Raw genomic sequence first — 23,007 nt, 5'->3', positions numbered from 1 at the left:
CATCGAAAAATGACGTCATTGGTTGCCCCGTTAACATCGTTGTGAAATTAGGAGAGAGCGGTATTCTAACCGCCAGTTTTTGGTGCAGTGTTGGTAAATACTCTTTTGTAATGACCCCTTTTGTAGTCATTTCATTTCCAAGTATGCCTGCGTGAGCTCTAATCCAGCGTAAAGTCTATAACCCAATTCTTGTTCGCAACATATTAATTTTATTTCCTGATTCTTCAGTTAAGCTGCTGCGGTGATTTGGATTCATCAATAAAACCAATGTTGCTTTACTGTCTGTCTGTATTACTGCAGTTATTTTTAAGCCATCTGGTGTACACTGAAGGGAAAAAAATTAGTGTACTTGAAAAGACGACGCCGATTTTGATCCGATGACGACATATGGCACTTTGGGGATAGTAGATGTACTGATAATTAAGAAACTTCCTGGCAAATTAAAACTGTGTGCCGGACCGAGACTCGAACTCGGGACCTTTGCCTTTCGAGGACAAGTGCTCTACCATCTGAGCTACCCAAGCACGACTCACGCCCCGTCCTCACAGTTTTAGTTCCGCCAGTACCTCGTCTCCTACTTTCCAAACTTCACAGAAGCTCTCCTGCGAACCTTGCAGAACTAGCACTCCTGGAAGAAATGATATTGCTGAGACATGGCTTAGTCACAGCCTGGGGGATGCTTCCAGAGCACTTGCCCGCGAAAGGCAAAGGTCCCGAGTTCGAATCTCGGTGCGGCACACAGTTTTAATCTGCCAGGAAGTTTCATATCAGCTCACACTCCGCTGCATAGTGAAAATCTCATTCAGGGTACTGATTGTTTCAACGTCGTCTTCCAATAGACAGCGCAGTGGCGCAGCTATTAGAACGACATCTGTTTCTATGCTTTAATAGGAAATGCTCACAGGCAGAAGGCTCTGTGTGGTGCAAACCCGTGAAGTAAGCAAGCAACAATGTCACGGAGATGCATTCGTGTTTCCTACAGCCAAATGAGCGAGTTTGAAAGAGGTCAAGTTGTGGTCTTGCGAAAGACGAGATGGTTCTTTCAGAGAATGGCCACATAAGTTGAACGTTCTGCATCAGTTGGCAACGTGCCTCGTGGACATTCTCACATCCGTGGACGAGGTCCTGGACGTCCACGCAGCACAGGATCGTCATGTTGTAAGGGCAGCAGTGGCAGATCGTACAGCTCGCACAGCACAGATAACAGCACTTGTGAGCCCAGACCTGTCAACACTATCTGTTATTAACCTGTTATTAGCAGTGGAACTACGGGCACGCACACCTCTATCCTCCCTCAGAGCCTCGCCGGGCAAGGCTCCACTGGTGCCGTCAGATGATCATGAGCCGTGCATGGTTACCAGAACTATAACGGCCACAAGACAGAAAATTCCACTGGTGCACTCAAATTGTAGTCGACCAAAATAGTTAATTGCACCGCATTGCAGCTAAATTTCAGCAGAAGAAACACTCAGTGTTGCTCACGAGAAAACTCCCCAAGAGCAAACCACCGAAACGAACCACCACAACAAGAATGGACATGGCTTGGATACTTGAAACCACTACTCAATTTTGACGTCCTGGGTCGGTGAACCACGAAGCTCGTAGCGATCGGACAGCTCAACGCACGTTCCGACACTGCGCAGGGGCTGCCAGCGGACCCAGCCGACTGCACCGCACGGATATGTCTTCCCTGGTCGATACCAACAAACCGACTGCTTGCTGGTCCGTCCGCGACTGCTGCTCCGTCGCTGCTGCACTTCTGGTGCGTCTCCCACTCACTTCCAGACACACGACGGCGTAAATTCTGGTTCGGACCCAACCATGCAGAGGAAGCACGCCCACTGGCTAAACGACATCCCTGAAACAGGAAAGAAAGGACGCAAGTTCCACAAGATGGTGATTGAAGGGGCCCAGAAGCGCTCGGAGAACCAGCCACATGTCGCCCGATGAGACGACGGACCTCTCAGAGGCAGTACATCTACAACATTTAAAATAACTTGTCAAAGGAAATAGCGCCAACTGCACACACAACCTGACAAACACACGACCTGAACGATACCCAACAGTAACTAAACACACACGAAGACAAAGTCGATGCACACACAGACAGCCTACTCATGAACGATCGGCGATCCAAAACGCGTCGTCCGGTTGGACGACCGACCGACGATCCACCAAGACCGTGGCCCGGCTCAAGTGATCCGTGGCGGCAATGGTCGGGAGAGTCATGTCGACGCGGACCTCACTGCTGCTCCAACCCGACTGCACTAGTGCCGCATTGCAACTCCCCGACTGGCAGATCTGGACTGGGCTCCAGACGGGTTCCAACTGACTGGCCGACTCGAACTCGCAGCCCGAACTCCCGACGCGAACTGCCTCACGACAGACAAGACCAGGAAGTCGTAGCAGTCGAGCAAAGATACTACGAGAGGGGACGTATCGATATGCGCTGCTAACGCCACTCACGGTCAGGCAAAGCAGCAACTCAGTCACAGTAGTAATTTAAATTAACGTTGTGAGGTGGAAGTACGTTAAAAACATGAGCTACGCACGGCTCAGATCACTTGGAAGACGGCATGACGTGCCACGGTCTGCAGCAATCAAAACAGGTTCTGCCTGCACGCAAGTGATGGTCGTTTGCGCGTGCGAGGTAGAGCTGGTAAGCGCTGTCTCGTAGAGTGCAGTCGTCCAAGACGCAATTGGGCCCACCGCAGGCCTTAAGGTCTGGGGTGCCATACGCTACAGCTGTTGTTCGCCTTTGGCGTTTCTGGAGGGGCCCTAATCAGCGCTTGGTACGTTCAGAATTTTGTTAGACCCTTTCTTTTGCCGTTCTTCGAACAGGAACATGATGTGTTGTTTGAAGAGGATAGTTATCGCAGCTTCCATGGCTAGCACAATCTTCGGACTTGTCTGCAATCGAGCACACGTGGGATGGGATATCGTTCGAGAAGTGACTCGTGCGACTCGCCAATCAACAACCCTTGCATAACTACGTGAACAGGTCGAGCAGGCGTGGCATAATGTACAGCATACGCAATCAGTAGGATCGACTGGATGTCAGAGTCAGCGCCAGGATTTCCGTCTTTGGAGGCTATACCACTTACCAGTATGAGTATTTAAGTATGGTACCTCAAGAGCGCTTGCGATATTCATCTGTAAATGTAATCATTTCATATATACCTTATGCAGAGTTACAAGAATAAATAATTAGTGAATCGAAAACCTCCGAAAGGGTGTATTAATTTCTTTTTCCAGCAGTGTATTTAATTTTTAGAGGGTCATTACATTGTAAAGCATTCTGGTTGTTTGAGCATTCATTCCCCAATTTATACAGGGTGGAGAAAAAATGTGTAACGAAATTTTAACCCTAAGTAGCTGATGCCAGTACGAACCAAAATTGCTAATGCTGAGTTGGTCGACAACGCACTATTTTTAAACTACGCAAACTTAGCGCCACGCGCTCCGATTGGCCATGGGATTGCCCTGTTGCCTTTAGTCGGTTGACGGGCAGCACTATGGTTGTCGGTTCACACATACAAACGTCCCCCGCCCCGTCACTGCCCCAACATGATACGCACACGAGTCGAATAGGTCTTGCTGTTTGTCTCCACCCCACGTCAGAGGAATTCAAACGTAAGCTTCGCTTCGGAGCACACATACACGTCACCTGCGATTTAGTCATACAGTAAGCACGGCGGCACGGTATTCTGTTGAAGAATACCCTAGATATGGTTTTTGTTTATGGACTAGCCGACTGTAATGAGCACGAAGCTCGACGGTTGTATGAGTATGAGGAGCGGTACTCAGCAAGACGCCACTCACATCCACAAACGTTTACTGCAATTCACCGGCTACTTGGCGAAACAGGCTCCTTAGTGGGATATCATGGTGATGCTGAAAGACCTCGAACACAACGAGATGCTGCATTTTAAGAGGCTGTTCTCGATAGCTTCGGGGAAGCACCTACGACAAGTACTTCAGCGGTTGGACACTTCATGGGGGATCACTCATCGGTTGTCTGGGAGGTTTTGAGGGATGATGGCCAACATCCATTTAGTTTCCACCCTGTCCAAGACCTAAATCCTGTGGCGGATTATGAACACAGGCTAGGGCTTCGCCAGTGGTTTCTGCGACGATGAGATTCCGACTCATCCGCCATTGTGTTGTATACCGACGAGTGCACCTTCTATCGGGATGGCCTTTACAACACTCAAAACGTTCATTACTGGGCAAGGGGAAATCCTCACGTCACGTACGTCCACGGACACCAGGAAAGATTTTCGCTCCATATTTGGACTTTCCATGGCAAATTACCTTCACTTTTTGCAAGAAACTCTACCCGGCCTGCTGGAAGATGTTCCCCTGGACATACGGCTACGCATATGGTTGCAGCATTAAAGGGCTCCCGCACATAACAGTCGTGCTGTGCGTGGATATTTAAATGAACTCTTCGACGGCCGGGTAATTGGCAGAGGTGCTCATAGGACATGGCCTCCATGATCACCAGACGTCACGCCACCGAACTTTTTCCTGTGGGGATTCTTCAAGGTTCTAGTTCACCCATCTGGATGCGAACCACTTAGAAAAACGAAGAAGAATTAATGGATCGCATTCAACATGCCGCCAATCACATCAGGGCAATGCCAGGAATTTTTGAAAAAGTTCGGCAAAACACAGTTCGACGTTACCAAGCTTGTGTCGCGTTAGAGGGTCAGCAGTTCGAGCACTTGCTTTAATTAAACAATGTCCTAGCAACAAGAAAGGTCCTTTTAGGGCCGACACACTTTGTAAAAGGCTTTCTGTTTGCGAACTAACAGCTGTTGATCGGTTTGTTCCCGGTACGTCTTATCGTGAAATTACAATGTATTTGTCGGACCGCGGCGGATTCGCCTCCAGGTACCCAGAGTGGAAGGCTGGCATTCTACCACCGAGCGTGGGAACCGCCTAGGATACATCGCGATCTCCGGCAGGCAAAGCATTCACGGTCATGCGTTGTCCAGAGCATCCGGCAACAGGGCAATCCCGCGGCCAATCGGAGCGCGTGGCGCAAAGTTTCCGTAGTTTGAAAATTGTGCGTTGTCGACCTACACAACATTAGTAATTTTGGTTGCTACTGGCATCAGCATCCCAGGGTTAAAATTTCGTGACACAGATCACCACGGAATTGTCTTTGTGTTAGTAAAAACTGCTACGCCTGATCTTGTTTCTCGTCCAGTTTTACTTCCGTCGGTGAATACATCTATGCAGTATTGCCTCCTGTTGTTGATTTCGTTCAGAATGACAACAACTGCAGGATGAGTCGTTTTTATGATGATCAACAGTTTCTAATCTCATTACCAGTTTTAATTTCATTGCATCATTTAACTATTGGTACTAGGCCGACACACTATACAGCGCTTCGTTTGATACTGTTCTCTAGGTTTTGGACGTCTTTACGTGTATTTATTCTTAGTACTTGTTTCAGTCGTACTGACTTGTCAGAGGTGTACATGGACTTGCTTGAGGGCAAGGAAGGTACAGGAACTGGGCATCCTGAGTGCACGAAAGTTGGTTAAATGAGCACAAAGTCTTGATTGTAAAAAACTCGCTAGTGTTTATTCCAGAAAAGTTACTGCTAAGGGGATAGAAGTGAAGCCTGGGAGGCCACAGGTGGACTGAGGGGCATATTGACTGAAAATAGGGATGCGGATGACACGTCAAATCGGAGCGGAAGCTGACTGCCAAGGGTGCGAGAGATCGGTCCCGGCTCGGTCTTGCCAGCCTGCTTCCCGATACCCACGTGACCATTCGCAGCTTTCCGATTGGTTGCTGGAGGGTCATCTGGACTCGTTCCCACGCCACAGACGCCTCGCTGGAGCGTCGCCCCGTCAGTACTACTTGCCTTGGGAATGGTTTGCACGGGAACAAGGCGTCCAGCCCACCACCGCACTGCAGCGAAACACTGGACACTGTACAACGAACGAAACTTGAAGAAAATTAAAGTTTTGATTGAAAATAAAACTTTTCCCACTTAATCCGACAGTCCACCATCTGTTTATGTAGAAGTTTCGTGTTCAGGTGCCATCAAATCAAGAAACTGTATATCTACGATGACCCTCAGGATCTTTCTGCTGGAATATCTTCGAAATGGACCTAGAGACAACTGGCTGCAGCCAGCAAACTAAATACACAGATAATTGTTTTAGTTTATTACTTATGTCACATGGAAATTGTTGTGTACATAGTTCCGCATAGTCAGCGCTTACACACCTTTCCCACTAGAGCGCGCCCCGCTAAGCACAACAGTGCAGGCGCAGCGCTCGTCCGTCTCCACACTACGAGATGGAGCTGCCATAGTGACGGATCAAATTCTGCTTCCGCCGATCCGACTATTAATACACTCCTGGAAATTGAAATAAGAACACCGTGAATTCATTGTCCCAGGAAGGGGAAACTTTATTGACACGTTCCTGGGGTCAGATACATCACATGATCACACTGACAGAACCACAGGCACATAGACACAGGCAACAGAGCATGCACAATGTCGGCACTAGTACAGTGTATATCCACCTTTCGCAGCAATGCAGGCTGCTATTCTCCCATGGAGACGATCGTAGAGATGCTGGATGTAGTCCTGTGGAACGGCTTGCCATGCCATTTCCACCTGGCGCCTCAGTTGGACCAGCGTTCGTGCTGGACGTGCAGACCGCGTGAGACGACGCTTCATCCAGTCCCAAACATGCTCAATGGGGGACAGATCCGGAGATCTTGCTGGCCAGGGTAGTTGACTTACACCTTCTAGAGCACGTTGGGTGGCACGGGATACATGCGGACGTGCATTGTCCTGTTGGAACAGCAAGTTCCCTTGCCGGTCTAGGAATGGTAGAACGATGGGTTCGATGACGGTTTGGATGTACCGTGCACTATTCAGTGTCCCCTCGACGATCACCAGTGGTGTACGGCCAGTGTAGGAGATCGCTCCCCACACCATGATGCCGGGTGCCCTGTGTGCCTCGGTCGTATGCAGTCCTGATTGTGGCGCTCACCTGCACGGCGCCAAACACGCATACGACCATCACTGGCACCAAGGCAGAAGCGACTCTCATCGCTGAAGACGACACGTCTCCTTTCGTCCCTCCATTCACGCCTGTCGCGACACCACTGGAGGCGGGCAGCACGATGTTGGGGCGTGAGCGGAAGACGGCCTAACGGTGTGCAAGACCGTAGCCCAGCTTCATGGAGACGGTTGCGAATGGTCCTCGCCGATACCCCAGGAGCAACAGTGTCCCTAATTTGCTGGGAAGTGGCGGTGCGGTCCCCTACGGCACTGCGTAGGATCCTACGGTCTTGGCGTGCATCTGTGCGTCGCTGCGGTCCGGTCCCAGGTCGACGGGCACGTGCACCTTCCGCCGACCACTGGCGACAACATCGATGTACTGTGGAGACCTAACGCCCCATGTGTTGAGCAATTCGGCGGTACGTCCACCCGGCCTCCCGCATGCCCACTATACGCCCTCGCTCAAAGTCCGTCAACTGCACATACGGTTCACGTCCACGCTGTCGCGGCATGCTACCAGTGTTAAAGACTGCGATGGAGCTCCGTATGCCACGGCAAACTGGCTGACACTGACGGCGGCGGTGCACAAATGCTGCGCAGCTAGCGCCATTCGACGGCCAACACCGCGGTTCCTGGTGTGTCCGCTGTGCCGTGCGTGTGATCATTGCTTGTACAGCGCAGTGTCCGGAGCAAGTATGGTGGGTCTGACACACCGGTGTCAATGTGTTCTTCTTTCCATTTCCAGGAGTGTATAAAATTCCGAGATTTTTTTCTTGTACTTACACTTGTCTCTGCGTTCTCTGTCACATTTCAGGCCAATAATTTCTAGTTGTACTTCAGAACAAATCTCTTCAATATCCGATGAATAAGGAGAGTAGAACAGATCAGTATCACTTTCTAATGCCGTTATATCTTGGAAATTCTTTATTAAGAGATACTAAAATGCAGGATGATTATAATTAAAGTTAAATTTTCAAACCGCTGTAGAAATAACACCACTGGTGAATGACGTCAGCCGTGCGGGATTAGCCGAGCGGTCTAAGGGCGCTGCAGTCATGGAGTGTGCGGCTGCTCCCGGTGGAGGTTCGAGTCCTTCCTCAGGCATGGGTGTGTGTGTTTGTCCTTAGGATAATTTAGGTTAAGTAGTGTGTAAGCTTAGGGACTGATGACCTTAGCAGTCAAGTCCCATAAGATTTCACACTCATTTGACATTTTTGGTTGAATGACGTCAAATTGCAACAGAATATTATCGGAGAAGGAGGAAAACGTATGGCAGAATAAAAATAAATAGTTACAAAATGTAGCGCTTGAGCATCATAATTTAATAGTGGTCGACTACAAATGACAAATGAATCATTCGACATTGCCTAAGGTGTACGTTTGACGTTAAACAAACTCTACTACTCCGTGTGCATGGGCGTACAGGCGTGATACTGTCAGATACGTACGCCCATCCGCCGTAGCAAGGTCATATCGCATCAGATAGGAAATAGTGGTTTATAATTGTCCTGGTTCCAAAAACAGCATAAAAAGCATCACTCACATAGGTTTTTAATTTTCCTGAGGCCAAAAACCGCATAAAAAGCATCAATCAAAATCAAATCGGATTATTAATTTCCGTGTGACTGGTGCAAAACATGTTCAATATGCTGTCCACCAATTTCTGCAACAAGTTGAAAGCGAGAAACAGCATGTTCCACAACAGATCGAAGTGTTTCCAGGATCACGTTTCTGAATGAGTTGCGCAATGCGTGCCTTAAATGTAGCTAAGTTTTGCAATCGGAACACTGAACACAACATCTTTCAGATAGCCCCACAGCCAGAAGTCACACGGATTAAGATCAGGTGATCGGGACGGCCAGGCTGTAGGGAAATGGTGGCTGATAATTTTAGCACTTCCGAAATGGCGCTACAGCAGCTGCTTAACTGGACTTGCAATGTGCGGAGGTGCGTCATGTTGCATAGAAATGATCCCGTCCACTCGTCCACGCTGTTGGAGAGCTGAGATGATGTGATTGCGCAAAAGACACTCATAGTGCTTACCAGTGACGGTACAGGCAACAGGACCGGAAGCACCTGTCTCTTCGAAAAAATATGGCCCTATGGTAAATGATGCCGTAAACCTCCACCACACAGTGACCTTTTCAGGATGAAGTGGTACTGGTTGATTCGGGTGTGGATTTTCCGTTGCCCATATTCGACAATTTTGTGTGTTGCCATATCCTGTCAGATGGAAGTGGGCTTCGTCTGTCCTCAACATCTTCACGGGCAATCATTGTCCACATTCATGTGAGCAAGAAATTGTAAAGCAAAGGTCTTTATTGCTGGCAGGTTAACAGGAAGCGACTCGTGCACATGGGTAATTCTGATTGGATAGCAAAGAAGGACGTTTCTTAGGATTATACGCACCATGCTCACGGATATGTCCAATGTTCTGGCAATTCTCCGTGCACTACACGTTTGCACACCACCACTCGTTTCCTCCTGCATTGCTATGGCCACTGCTTCCACTGACGCCGAATCACTTCGTTTCCTCACTCTACCAGTTTACACACCAAAGGGTCTTTTAGAATTTCAGATAATTTTCTCCAGACCCACGGCAGTCATCCGACCAACGCCTTTTTTCAAACCCTTCGGTGTTGGGAACTTCTGCAGAGCGACGTGTGCACAGTCATTTCTTGTACTACAAGTTTACAAGCAGACTGCGATTCTGCATTGAGACAGTCATGGCAAGGAGGAAAAGCCGTGTACCCGGCGTGTTTATACCAACTTCAATGGGTCGTGCACATGATAGGTGTTTCATTTACGTATTCTGGCACATACAGCGCCATCTATTGATCAATTTTCACATAATATTTTTCTTCTGCCGTACGTTTTCCCCCTTCTCCGATAATATTCCGTTGCAATTTGATGTCATTCTGACCAGTGGTGTTATTTCTACAGCGTTTTGAAAGTTTAATTTCAAGTGTGTCACCCTGTATGTGAATAATGTTAAATATATTTGTTAACAACGGCATCTTACAAAGACGATAATGTAGGAAAATGAGCTCTGTTACCTTTTAGTTGCTGTCTTTTCGCGTACCTGTGGTTAAGATTCCTCCCACTGGGGACTGAGATGCTAAGACATTGTCGGTGTTATGCCATGTCGACTCGCCATCGCTGCTATTAGGCTGCGGGCACAGTGGCCCCGATATCGGTGCATTCCGCCGACGACCGACATCGACCGCAGACGGCCTATCTTTTCAAATAAGTACGCCACTATGTATGCGTTCACACTATATCTGATCTTGTCTCCCGAGCGCACAGATTTCGATTGTTTTTTTTTTTTCGGTCAAATCGACCGTCGTCCTCGCGCGAGAAGTATGGGGCGAGGGAAACTGGTAAGTTTAGTCCAAGAAAGAGTGAGTTTATGGCATCCTGAGGATGAAAATATCTTAATCGGTATATAGGGTATATATGGACTGAAATCGCAGGTTTATTCGAAACCTCAAATATGCAAAACCTTTATTGGAAATATTAGGCATAGAATATAACCTCAAAAATTAATTTGTTCAGGTGGAATGCGTGGCGTATCTTATATGCTTATAGCTACTGAACTGGATCTTTATGTGGTAGGTTGTCAGTAGTTGTTCACAAATTATTATTGCCGCTTACAGGCGGCTTATGCCAGGAGGATAGTGATTCTATTAATAGGAAGTGGTTTGCAAATGTGGTGTACGGTACGTATTTCCACTTTTAAGTGCTTTAGGTTTTCAGAATATCCTACACCTCCCTTTATGCTTGTCTTTCACTGGTGTGCTGCCGGCCGCGGTGGCCTCGCGGTTCTAGGCACTGCAGTCCGGAACCGCGGGACTGCTACGGTCGCAGGTTCGAATCCTGCCTCGGGCATGGATATGTGTGATGTCCTTAGGTTAGTTAGTTTTATGTAGTTCTATGTTCTAGGGGACTGATGACCTAAGATGTTAAGTCCCATAGTGCTCAGAGCCATTTTCACTGGTTTGCTAAATCATAGTGATTGAAGTTTAATTGACGTACGTCTGCACAACTTCAGCAAATACCGGAAATAGAGTGTTTGTAACTTGCTTTTCAAGGTCACCACGAATTATCTAGTGTGTGTAACAGAAAGTATCTCACGTCATCTCATATATTTGTAAAACTTGGCTGGTTATTCTGATAACTGAGGACAGAATGTATAGTACTCGCCACATTCTTTACGAGACAGGAAAGCTCATTCACATGCGTTCGGAGCTCGTCAGTATTATAATCTGCTATGCAACACTCGTATCCAAGCATCAGGGCGTCGTAGAATCGACCCCACCATTGTTGTTGTTGTGGTCTTCAGTCCTGAGATTGGTTTGATGCAGCTCTCCATGCTACTCTATCCTGTGCACGCCCCTTCATCTCCCAGTACCTACTGCAGCCTACATCCTTCTGAATCTGCTTAGTTTATTCATCTGTTGGTCTCCCTCTACGATTTTTACCCTCCACGCTGCCCTCCAGTACTAAATTGGTGATCCCTTGATGCCTCAGAATACGTCCTATCAGCTGATCCCTTCTTCTAGTCAAGTTGTGCCACAAACTCCTCCCCAATTCTATTCAGTACCTCCTCATTAGCTATGTGATCTACCCATCTAATCAAAAAAAATGGTTCAAATGGCTCTGAGCACTATGGGACTCAACTGCTGAGGTCATTAGTCCCCTAGAACTTAGAACTAGTTAAACCTAACTAACCTAAGGACATCACAAACATCCATGCCCGAGGCAGGATTCGAACCTGCGACCGTAGCGGTCTTGCGGTTCCAGACTGCAGCGCCTTTAACCGCACGACCACTTCGGCCGGCCCCATCTAATCTTCAGGATTCTTCTGTAGCACCACATTTCGAAAGTTTCTATTCTCTTCTTGACCATACTAGTTATCGTCCATGTTTCACTTCCATACATGGCTACGCTCCATACAAATACTTTCAGAAACGACTGCCTGACACTTAAATCAATACTCGATGTTAACAAATTGACCCCACCATAAGAGGTTAAAATCCAAACTACTTCATACAAAGAATAGATTCTAACCCACCTAACATAACGCCGTTGACCCTGCCAGGAACTGACGAAAGACATCGGACGCACTATGACAACTCTGTCGGCCGATGTTATCTGGCGACCTCTGGCGACGGTGTCTTGTGACCGATGTCGATGCCACTGTGAACACAGCTTTAGATGAAACCGTTATCAGAACTGACCTGCCGTATTTCACAGCTGGCGCTTCTCCCTGCTGTCACGACAGCACGGTGCACTCGATATCCCCATACTCCCCACACAACGCCACAGCTGCTCTGCTCGCGTGTAAGGGCACTAACAGACACGAGTGCTCACACTCAAAATCTACAAGTAGTTAAGCACTGTTTACAGCCTCCCCGTGTCCTCCAGAGACTATGCTGTCCACTGGGGCCCCCTGTGCGTGTTCAACAGACGGCGCCGCTGTTACGTCATCGGGTGTAATGCGACGGCGTCTCGCGCGCTGTCATGCGCAGCGATTCCGATAAGGAACCTCGTCTAAATTTACATACAGCCTGTTCGCTCTGTTTCTTTCGCGCGTTATCTGTTGATGAAACGACGCGCCATCTCTACGCAAGCCGTTTCGGTAGGAATACTAAGAGGGACATTACGTAAGAAATGCAACATACCTGTTTCCTCGACCAACTGCAGTTGAAAAAAATGCAAAATTTGTTGTGGGACATCATGGAATATTTCCGCTTCAGCCCCTATAGTTTCATGAACTTCCGATGGGTGGCGACGTTAGAAGTAGCCTTCAAAATGACGTCTGTAATGGAGATGCGTTCCAAGAAGAGATCTGTCACTGAGTTTCTTTTAGCAGGAAACCAGAGCATTCCAGTTATTCACGGGCGCTTGACCTGGCAGCGAACAAGAGCACAGTGATTCGTTGGGTGAGGCGTCTGACGTCATCGCAAAAAAAATGGTTCAAATGGCTCTAAGCACTATGGGACTTAACATCTGAGGTCATCAATCCCCTAGACTTAGACCTACTTAAACGTAACTAACCTAAGGACATCAAACACATCCATACCCGAGGCAGGATTCGAACCTGCGACTGTAGCAGCAGCGCGCTTCCGGACTGAAGCGCTTAGAACCGGCGACGTCATCGCAACCAGGTCGTGCAAACCGTCCGCACACCGCAGTGACTTCTGCAATGTTGCAACGTGCGGACACTCTCCTTCGAGGTGATCAACTGATCACAAACACCTCGTTGTTCTACTGGACGACTCGGTTGGTAATGCTGAAGCATTCCTCCTCCGGTCGTGGTACTCAAAGGTGTGAGCCCGCCCATTCACCGCCTCACAGAAACCCACGAACAGCAACGAATAAACATCAGTGCGGAAGCGCTTGCACATTACGATGCTCAACGCGACAATTTTTCGTCAAACGTCGGTACAGGCGATGAAAAACGGTTTCGTCTCTTCAAAAAGGAAACAAAACGGCAATCAGTGGAGTGGCGCCATGCCACCTCTCCTCCGAAGAAAAACTTTAAAGCCGCTCACTCAGCTGGTAAAGCCACGGCGACTGTCTTGTGGGAATATGGAAGGGTTTTTCTGTTTGATGTCTTCCCTCATGGTGCAACAATCAACTATTGTACCACCCTCACGTCTTCAGCATGCGAACGAACATGTCCCTCTCCAAGAGAACGCAATGACTCACGCAGATCTGCACATTCGAGAGCTCACAAAATTTTCTTGGACTGTTCTTCCTTATCCATCTCACAGGCCGAATCTCGCGCCTTCCGACTCCCATCTGTTTTGACCAATTGTGGATACACTCAGTGGGAAGCAGTCCGTAGATGTTGGGGACGTTATTGATCCAGCAAGCAATTCCTACGTCAACAAGTGTAGTGGTGCCATGCGGGCACCCACTGAGGTAGGGTCGCACTGAACGAGGGTCACGTTAAAAAATAGGTTTCTACAGCCAAAAGAGTAGGGAATGATATGATGTATTGGAATCCTGAATAAAAGGAAACCGCTTTCAGAATAAAAAATTGTGTTGCCTTACTTACCAAACGCACCTCTTAAATACGTTAGGAGGTTATAGTATGGACAACTTCAAACAAAACATTCCATATAATATGACCAGTTCTTAATAGTTACAGAAATACTGTTGTTAGAAGGCAACACAAAGACACACAGACTGTGTTAAGGAAAGACAGATATTAAGTTCGAAGAGGATTTTTATAAATTCCGCCTTCGACTTCACTGCAGTCCCGAATTCTCTTGGCAGCTCATCTGTAACTCGTCCGAGGTCGTATTGGTGTCCTTCTATTAGGGCAGCACGTTTCACAAGCCGAACACTTAATTCATACCTTGCATTTACGTTTTTCTTGTAGAGCTCGCTTTTCAACCGCCTGCACAGGAAAAAGAATAAAGAAGTCACCGTTGGGGAGCTAGGTAGCCCAGAAAAGTATTTCTGCCGACCCATTTACCGGCAAATGTTAGCTTTAGATAATGTGCCGCCAAGCAACCAGAAAATGTATATATTTTACAATAATGATGGAAAGTCCTTTACAAGGTAGTCTAGATAACGGTGCCTTGAACGAATTGAAACCACATTCACAGTTAAAAAATTCAATTTTGTAAATTCTGTCATAGCTTCACAACTTGAATTTTAAAACAAAAATCACAGTCGATAAATAATCCCAAAGTAGCTGCAGTACCAACACATAAAAGGAAAACTCATATCTGTAACCAGCTGCATCTCTATAACCGATAAGAACTGGACATAGACTATATGGAGTTTTTATAGACTAGCACATCAGTATTTAGTATTCCTCCTGAAACGTCTCGTTCAGGGTGTGGTAGAAAAACGAGCTGCAACAATTAGTCTCTAAAAGTGGAATAGTATTACTGGAAACACTGAAAGTTTGTCATATGTTTCCGATAGGTATGTCATGTGCTGAAATCGAGAACCGGAACTAGCGTGAACTTGCTGTGGCTATGAAGACCTATTTCAAAAACGGTAACTGTGTTGCTGCTATTAGACGAGGATAGCGTCTTTACTGCAACTTTGGACGGAGTCATCCCGTACCATCAACAAACACACACTGAAGCAACAAAGAAGTGCATTCAAGTTGAAATGGCCAGGTAGACACAGAATTTAACGCTCGTAGGAACGAATAGAGGAGGTATAAAATGTTGCAAACCAGCAGTCCAAAGCGTTCTTTGAGGCAAGCTGCGGTAGAGGGAATGCCCATTCGCAGCGTACAGAATTTACAGGAGTGATTTTGAAATTGCCACCCGTGCAAGATACAGGTTGTGCAACAGTTAAATGAAAGTTATTATGAAAAGCGAATGGCTGTGTATTGAACTGTTCACTAAAATTACGCTTCTTAAATTTGCTGTGGATGAGTGCATATTTTCTTCTCAGTGGTTATTTCGTCAAACAAAACTGCCGTTACTGGTGCGAGGATAGTCCTAACGAACTCCATAAAGTCACAGTGTCATGCGCTGTCTCTTCGGTGGACATAATCAGCCCTTTATTTTCTGCGGATAACATGGACAAACAACCACAGTTTCATTTCAGCTGTATACTGCCGTGTTTGACACATTCCTCGCACCTGAACATTAACAGATTCCTGAAAATGAGTACTGGTTGCAGCAAGATGGTGTTCCGTTTCACTACGCTCAAATTTCAACGGCAACAGTGCACAGAGTGTCTGGTGACCATGTAATTTCAAGGAATGGGGACGTTTCATGGCCTCTCTTGACTTACTTGGTCAGTGATACCTTTCTTTGGGTATTCTTGAAACACAGGGTGTGTGCTAGATGTCCACACACAACTCAGGAACTGAAAGACACGATTCGTGCGGAAATCAGAAACATTTCTATACACATACTTGAATGTACCTTGGACAATTTACATCGCAGATTGTCTGAGTATCAACGTAACAATGGTGGCCATCAACAAAATATCATTTTCAAAACAAGAACAGTGCGTGAAGTGGCAATACGCCAGTGTTTCGTTCTTGCAAATTGAAGTTATTTTACAATTTAATCTTCGGCCTGTTTCGCTGCGTCCAGTTCGGACCGTTTTTCTGCCATACGCAGTATAAGAAACCCTGCCAACAGATTACCTCTAGTTCGTGATTATAGATCACTAGGCTACGTCGGACGATCCACCTTGCACACATGTGATGCCAAACGGTCTACAAGCAAGTGTACGGCGTTGAGATCGACTAAATTGAAACTACAGCGGCTGTAACGTACAAACTCTTATTCCGTGGCCGTGCACTGTGATGTGATCTGATTTCACTTTCACTGAAGTCGAAATGCTTGCTCGCCGGAATTCGGTGGCCACTGCAATCGTGCGTGCAGACGAGAACAATGTCTGCGATATTACGTCATTGCAAAACATTATTAAATATAGTCTAAAATAGTTGTTTCGTTAATGTCTACATCTGAAAGCTGCATAACATTAATCAAACTCTGATTCATAACTGTCTGCGTTAATTTATGCAGAGCATAAAAAAAATGGCTCTGAGCACTATGGGACTCAACTGCTGTGGTCATAAGTCCCCTAGAACTTAGAACTACTTAAACCTAACTAACCTAAGGGCATCGCACACATCCATGCCCGAGGCAGTATTCGAACCTGCGACCGTAGCGGTCGCGCGGTTCCAGACTGTAGCGCCCAGAACCGCTCGGCCACTCCGGCCGACAGAGCATAAAACGTCAATGTTAGTAACAGACAGAAGCAGTTCGATATACTTGGATTTTCTGCTCCTCAAGTTAGACTTTTTCATGACAGCGTTGCTTACCGAACTTTACCAGTATAGTGAATTCAACTTTCCACTATAGCTCTCGCATGGCAGGAAAAATTCGCTGAATGCTACTGTATTACGCTGCCGCTTGGGTTCTGAGGCCATCCTCGGTTGCTTTCGGCGGTTGGTTGACTTGGTGAAGGCAGCTAGCATCACATGCGTGTTACAGGCTAAGCTTTCGATATGTAGCATCGAACCCAGAGTCGGTCGATCGCGGTCCTCTGGTTTGGAGCAGAGTGGAAGATCTGAATCAGAAACTCGGAACCCTCCGTCCTCTCCCCCGCCCTTGGGATCAATGATGAGCTGCCTGCCGAAATCGAAGACGTTCGTCTTGCAATTCAAAGATAGAAAAGTTTAACGGTTCAAATGGTTCAAATCCCTCTGAGCTCTATGGGACTTAACATCTGAGGTCATCAGTCCCCTAGAACTTAGAACTACTTAAACCTAACTAACCTAAGGACGTCACACACATCCATGCCCGAGGCAAGATTCGAACCTGCGACCGTAGCGGTTAAGCGGTTCCAGACTGAAGTGCCTAGAACCGCTCGGCCACACCGGCCGGCTCTAAACAACAATGGTGTTTTTATGGATGACAGTGTGCCATGTCGCTGGGACACAATTCTTCGAGATTGGTTTGAAGAACATTCTGAAAAATTCCAGCGTAAAATTTGTCCACTCAGATAACCCTACATTAATCCCATCGAACACTTATGGAAGATAATGGAGAGGTCAGTTCGTGCACAAAATCCTATACCGGCGACACAATTGTGGGCATCTATAGAGCCAGCATGGCTCAATATTTCTGCAGGGGAGCTGTAACGACTTGTTGAGTCCATGATGACACGACTAGCATCTGCTCTATGCCAGGAAAAAGGAGGTACGACACGATGTTAGGAGAGATATGACGTGACTTTTACCACAACAGTGTAGAGCGACGTGTGGCCTGCTATGGGGGTTTTCTAGATCAGAGGAACCTCTCCATCGGAAACAGAAAAGTTTAATGTGGTGTTAGTAAGTTACAGGAGCACCCATGGTAACGACCTAGAAATAGTATCGCTAATTAAAGTTGATAATAACCCAGACAGTATTAGGAAAAGAAAGTTGGTTGAAACCAGATGTGAATAGCAACGAGATCCTAAATACAAGTTGCAATATAGGGAGTGAGGCAGAACTCCACCGACTAACTTTTGGAGTTTCCTTAGGATTACCTTGCGAGTAATTTGGTACATGAAATTCAAGGTCTCCGATCGATCGTTACAGAGCAGTAAAGGAATTATGATTTAGAAGATTTGTTACAACAGTCACCCTTGTTTCTGTAAAAAGACCTTTCAACGGTGAAGAAGCCTGTAACTTTTAGTATCCAAAAAATGACAAAACACTGTGGGGCGGCGGGTAAAAGTTAATCATGTGTTTGAAGATGTTTTTCTCACGCGAGCCTGGCAACTAATTTTGTGGTCAGCCAGAAAGCGAAGGGAAACATACTGACCTTAGTTTCCAGTCTGCACGGCCACAGTTTGGTCCAGCCCACTGAAAGAAAAGTTTCTATCTTCATATATCTTTGCGGGATCAGGACTTTGATTTTAAATAACAGTATAAAGTTCCAATCAAAATTGTATTGCGTAACGTTTCTCATATACAACACTTGGAAATTCACTATTTTCAATTGAAAGCAAGTCTTTCCATTGTAACAGCACGTTTAGCAGTTCAGAGCCGACCTCTAATGTACGTTCCGACCAGATTGTCTTTCGCCCTGACTAAAATTACTCAATGAAAGCTTGCAATAAATGTTCAAAATTAATGGTCGCCATAAAAGTGGAAATAAAGTCGCCACTTGCCACGTGAAATTGTAATTCACAAGGACGGTACACTAACAGTTATTTCGGTGAATTCTAAGCGATCCAGGACGGTGTACAGTCCTCGCGAGTTCACTATCCGTTTTTACCGCACAATACGGGCTTTGTCACAGCTCGGTTCTGACGTCATCCGAGGCAGAGTGCGATCCGACGTTTGACAGACGTGGATCTTACGGTGGCTGAGTGCGACGTGAACCTTACTACTGCCTCGCGGGCTGCATTTATATAGCTGCCGGAGCGGACGGCAGAGGGAACATCTGTTGTCTACGGCTATCTGCATACTGCAGCAGCCTCTCAACGACCGCTATCTCGGGCACATAATCTTTAATAACATATTTACAAATTACTTCAGTAACCTCTTAATTTTCACTTGTATACAGTCAAGATGTTTGAAATCACCGAAATGGTTTCAGCTCGCTAGAATGAAAACTTTGCATTATAGAATTTTTATAGTGGAACTAACGGTAGATCGTTACCTCTGAACCATATCTTTACAAGAATTTATGACAGCAGTTATTAATACTACAACTCTCAAATTTAGTGTAGACCTATCATTTAGTATGTTTTATTATCCACTTTTACCACAATTCTCTAACGTTAAAATCACAGGTACTTAATCTACAACAATTGGGGACATTTTAGAATGAGATTTTCACTCTGCAGTGGAGGGTGCGCTGATATGAAACTTCCTGGCAAATTAAACCTGTATGCCGGACCGAGATTCGAACTCGGGACCTTTGCCTTTCGTGTGCAGGTGCTTTACCAACTGAGCTACCCAAGCACGACTCACGACCCGTCCGCACAATTTTAATTCCGCCAGTACGTCGTCTCCTACCTTCCAGACTTCACAGTAGCTCTTCTGCGAACCTTGCAGAACCAACACTCCTGGAAGAAAGTATATTGCGCAGACATGGCTAAGCCACAGCCTGGGGGATGTTTCCAGAATGAGATTTTCACTCTGCAGCGTAGGGTGAGATAATATGAATTAGTCTGCCAGGAAGTTTCATATTATCAAAAATTACATACAAAGACTTTAGCTTACGCGAGTCGGTATATGGCGAGCCAATAATGATCGCTACTCACGCACGCAGCAACCACGCTAACGCTTTCTCCGTCCTTGTCTGTCTCTCTCTCTCTCGCTGAACACTGTCTCTTCTATAGATACACTGCAAACATTCACTACGCTCTTTCCATCTCTCTCTCATCCAAAAACATATCTGACCGCCACAAACGATTTTGTAACTTCGGTCCCTACGCTTCACCGTCTCACTATACCTAAACTTGCGCCACACAGCACACAGTACAGTTCCAAATCGAGTATGCGATTGAAACTCGCAGATCGATTCGGTATGGCATTATATACGATTCGTATTGGTTTTTACTTATTATGGTTGTAAAATTCAATATCATGTGACTACGTTATTCCACCATGTTTGTCATATTGTAAAATTAAATTGTTGGTTTCAGATAGAATGGAGCATTGGCTTAAAGGTGTTGCAACAAAATCTTACTCTGAAAGTTTAAAGGTGATTCATCTGGAAGATACAGTCAATGTCAAAGATTTCTGATCAAGATTATGAGCGTCAAGAAGGTGATGTAACATCTTCTAACATTGTGGTTTCAAGCAGTAATATATCTAACGACTCACTCCATGTGAGAAAAAAAATCTTACATCATCTTGGATATGTTGGCTCTAACGATTCATTTCGCTGCATATTGTGCAGGAAGCAACTTCTGAATAGTTCCATGTTAGATGTTATGATGCACAAGCATTTAGAAACTACACACTCAGATTGCAACGCCAATAATGAAAAAAATTTAATCCACAAGAGAGAACAAAATATTAACAAAAAAAAAAAAAAATGGTTCAAATGGCTCGGAGCACTATGGGATTCAACTGCTATGGTCATCAGTCCCCTAGAACTTAGAACTACTTAAACCTAACTAACCTAAGGACATCACACACATCCATGCCCGAGGCAGGATTCGAACCTGCGACCGTAGCAGTCGCACGGTTACGGACTGCGCGCCTAGAACCGCAAGACCACCGCGGCCGGCAAATTTGAACAGTTCAAAAAACTATGAGGTATGCAACCAAAACTGTATGAAACAGCAATGGAGGCATCGTATTCGGTTTGCTATCGTGGGTGAAGCAACCACTACTGTTGAGAATTTAATAAAAGCGTATGTGGCAGACATAAAGCAATGCATGCTCGATGAAAAAACTACAAAGTATCTTTACACCGTGACGTTTTCGAATGACACTGTTTCGTATCGAATTAACGATCTCGCAGGCTATATCTCGGTAGAACTAGTTGGTCGCATTCAACACAACAAATTCGTCTTCAAAATGGATAACTCGTCCGATGTTGCTGGACTGGCCATATTGCTGATATCTGTGTGATATCCATATAAATATTCACTCGAAGAAGATTTGCTTAGGTGCGCTACCAACGAACACTACCAGAAAACAAATTTTTAATCCAGTAAACAATTTTCTAAAGAAATTATGTCGACTGAAAAGATTGTATCAGTTTTTTCACAAATAAGAAATTTACAAGAAAAATAGGAGGAGCGGTATGACTAATGATAAGTAAAGCGCCAAACTGAAATTCCAGCCATTTTGTCCTGCATAAACAAGCGCTGGTGATAAAGAACACGCCGCCAAATCTAAAATTTGTTACTGACGAAGCGGTGAAAATAATCGGTTGCGTTAATTCACCCCTCCTTCAGTGCCGATTATTTACAATGTCGTGTGAAGATTATGGGAGCAGATATAAGACACTACTGCTCCACACCTAGGATGGATGGTTATCACGGCGTAAAATCTTCTCAAGAATATTCAAACTAAGAACTGAATTAGAAACTGATATTTCTTTTAAATAAGAAAACCATTTGAAAGGTGTGACTCGGTTGTACACACTTGTTTTTTTGGCAAGTATAGTTAGAAAAATTAATGAATTACATCTATCTTTAGAAGGTAAACAGATAACAGTTTTCACTAGTAGTAACAAAATATCCGCCTTTGAAATAAGTTTTTGGACCGTTTGTAATGTCTCTTGCAGCGGTCTCTCCGCGATATTTTCAGAAATTTTATAAATTATATAACTCAGTACATATCTCGAAATATCTCTTCTTATCTTACCAATTATCAATGCAAAGTAGTTTCAAGCCCAATTATTCCTTGGAGCGTTCATTTACTCCATGGAATAGCTTCTCTGCTATCTATGTTTTCTCTTATGAAAAGAATAGGGACTTCTTGCCGATTAGTCGTGAAAGAAGGATGTATATGTATGTATTGTTGAGCTAGTCGCCATCTTGATGAGATTCTGTATGAGAAGGAATTTAATACATGAACTAAACTAAAGTAAGTGTGTTCGCGTATTATTTATCGGATTATTGTTATTGACAGTGTCTGCTTACTACGCTGTGTTGCACGGGATCAGTGGGGAACGTCTGATTTACACTGGACGAACCTGCCGTTTTGTATGCTCAAGATATCCAGTTATTTCAAATAAATAGGCTAACACGGTCTTACCAGCAGATCTCCGGTCTTCCCCATGTGATCAGCGAAAGTTAATAATTATTACAAATGTTTCCAGGAGATCGACTGACAATTTTCGTCGCACCGAGACTTCGAAATTGCTTCACTGCCTTATGGAATTTAAGTTAAGTTTAATTTAATCAGGATAGAACAGTATTGAACTGTGTGAATGTCATAACCCTGCTTTGTCAATGAAAATTCCCTTAATATACGCATGTTTTTACTATCCTGATCAGTGAAGCTAAATCAGGCCGGTGTGAGAGAGGTTTTTAAATTTTAGAAATATTAAACGTTTACATTAGCAAGTGAGAACTGGAAAGCTTTTCAACGCTGTATTCGTTGCTAAGGCAGTAGAATTACCTAATTCAATATTTAAATAACTGGTCCGGCGTCTCCATGGCGTGCGCACATTTTGGGACATATTTTCCTTAAGAGCAGAACACAAAACTGAAAATGAGATGGATCAAATGGCTCTGAGCACTACGCGACTTAACTTCTGAGGTCATCAGTCGCATAGAACTTAGAACTACTTAAACCTAACCAACCCAAGGACACCACACACATCCATTCCCGAGGCAGGACTCGAACCTGCGACCATAGCGGTCGCTCGGTTCCAGACTGTAGCACCTAGAACCGCACAGCCACTCCGGCCGGTCAAACTGAAAATGAATTCAGGGGTTCAGAATCTTTTACTACCGAATTTGGTGAAGCCAAAAAATACATCAAACGAAACCTATGAATGCTTTTT

The 23,007-nt window shown here is 45.5% G+C and overlaps 1 protein-coding gene and 1 non-coding gene across 2 annotated transcripts in view; both read right to left on the bottom strand.

The window, feature by feature from the left end:
- Nucleotides 1-450: 450 nt before the first annotated feature.
- On the bottom strand, nt 451-525 carry Trnas-cga (transfer RNA serine (anticodon CGA)). Its single transcript has one exon. It is a non-coding gene; the product is annotated as a tRNA-Ser (tRNA).
- An 854-nt stretch (nt 526-1,379) lies between these two features.
- The window catches only part of LOC126416652 (uncharacterized), a 37,989-nt gene continuing 16,361 nt past the window's right edge, over nt 1,380-23,007 (bottom strand). The window contains exon 2 of the mRNA XM_050084448.1: nt 1,380-1,858. Coding sequence (XP_049940405.1) covers nt 1,469-1,858 — 390 coding nt within the window. The 3' untranslated portion in view covers nt 1,380-1,468. The remainder of the gene's footprint in view (nt 1,859-23,007) is intronic.

This window comes from Schistocerca serialis, chromosome 8 (genome assembly GCF_023864345.2).
Source record: "Schistocerca serialis cubense isolate TAMUIC-IGC-003099 chromosome 8, iqSchSeri2.2, whole genome shotgun sequence".
Taxonomy (NCBI): domain Eukaryota; kingdom Metazoa; phylum Arthropoda; class Insecta; order Orthoptera; family Acrididae; genus Schistocerca; species Schistocerca serialis.
This window is presented reverse-complemented; position numbering and strand designations above follow the sequence as displayed.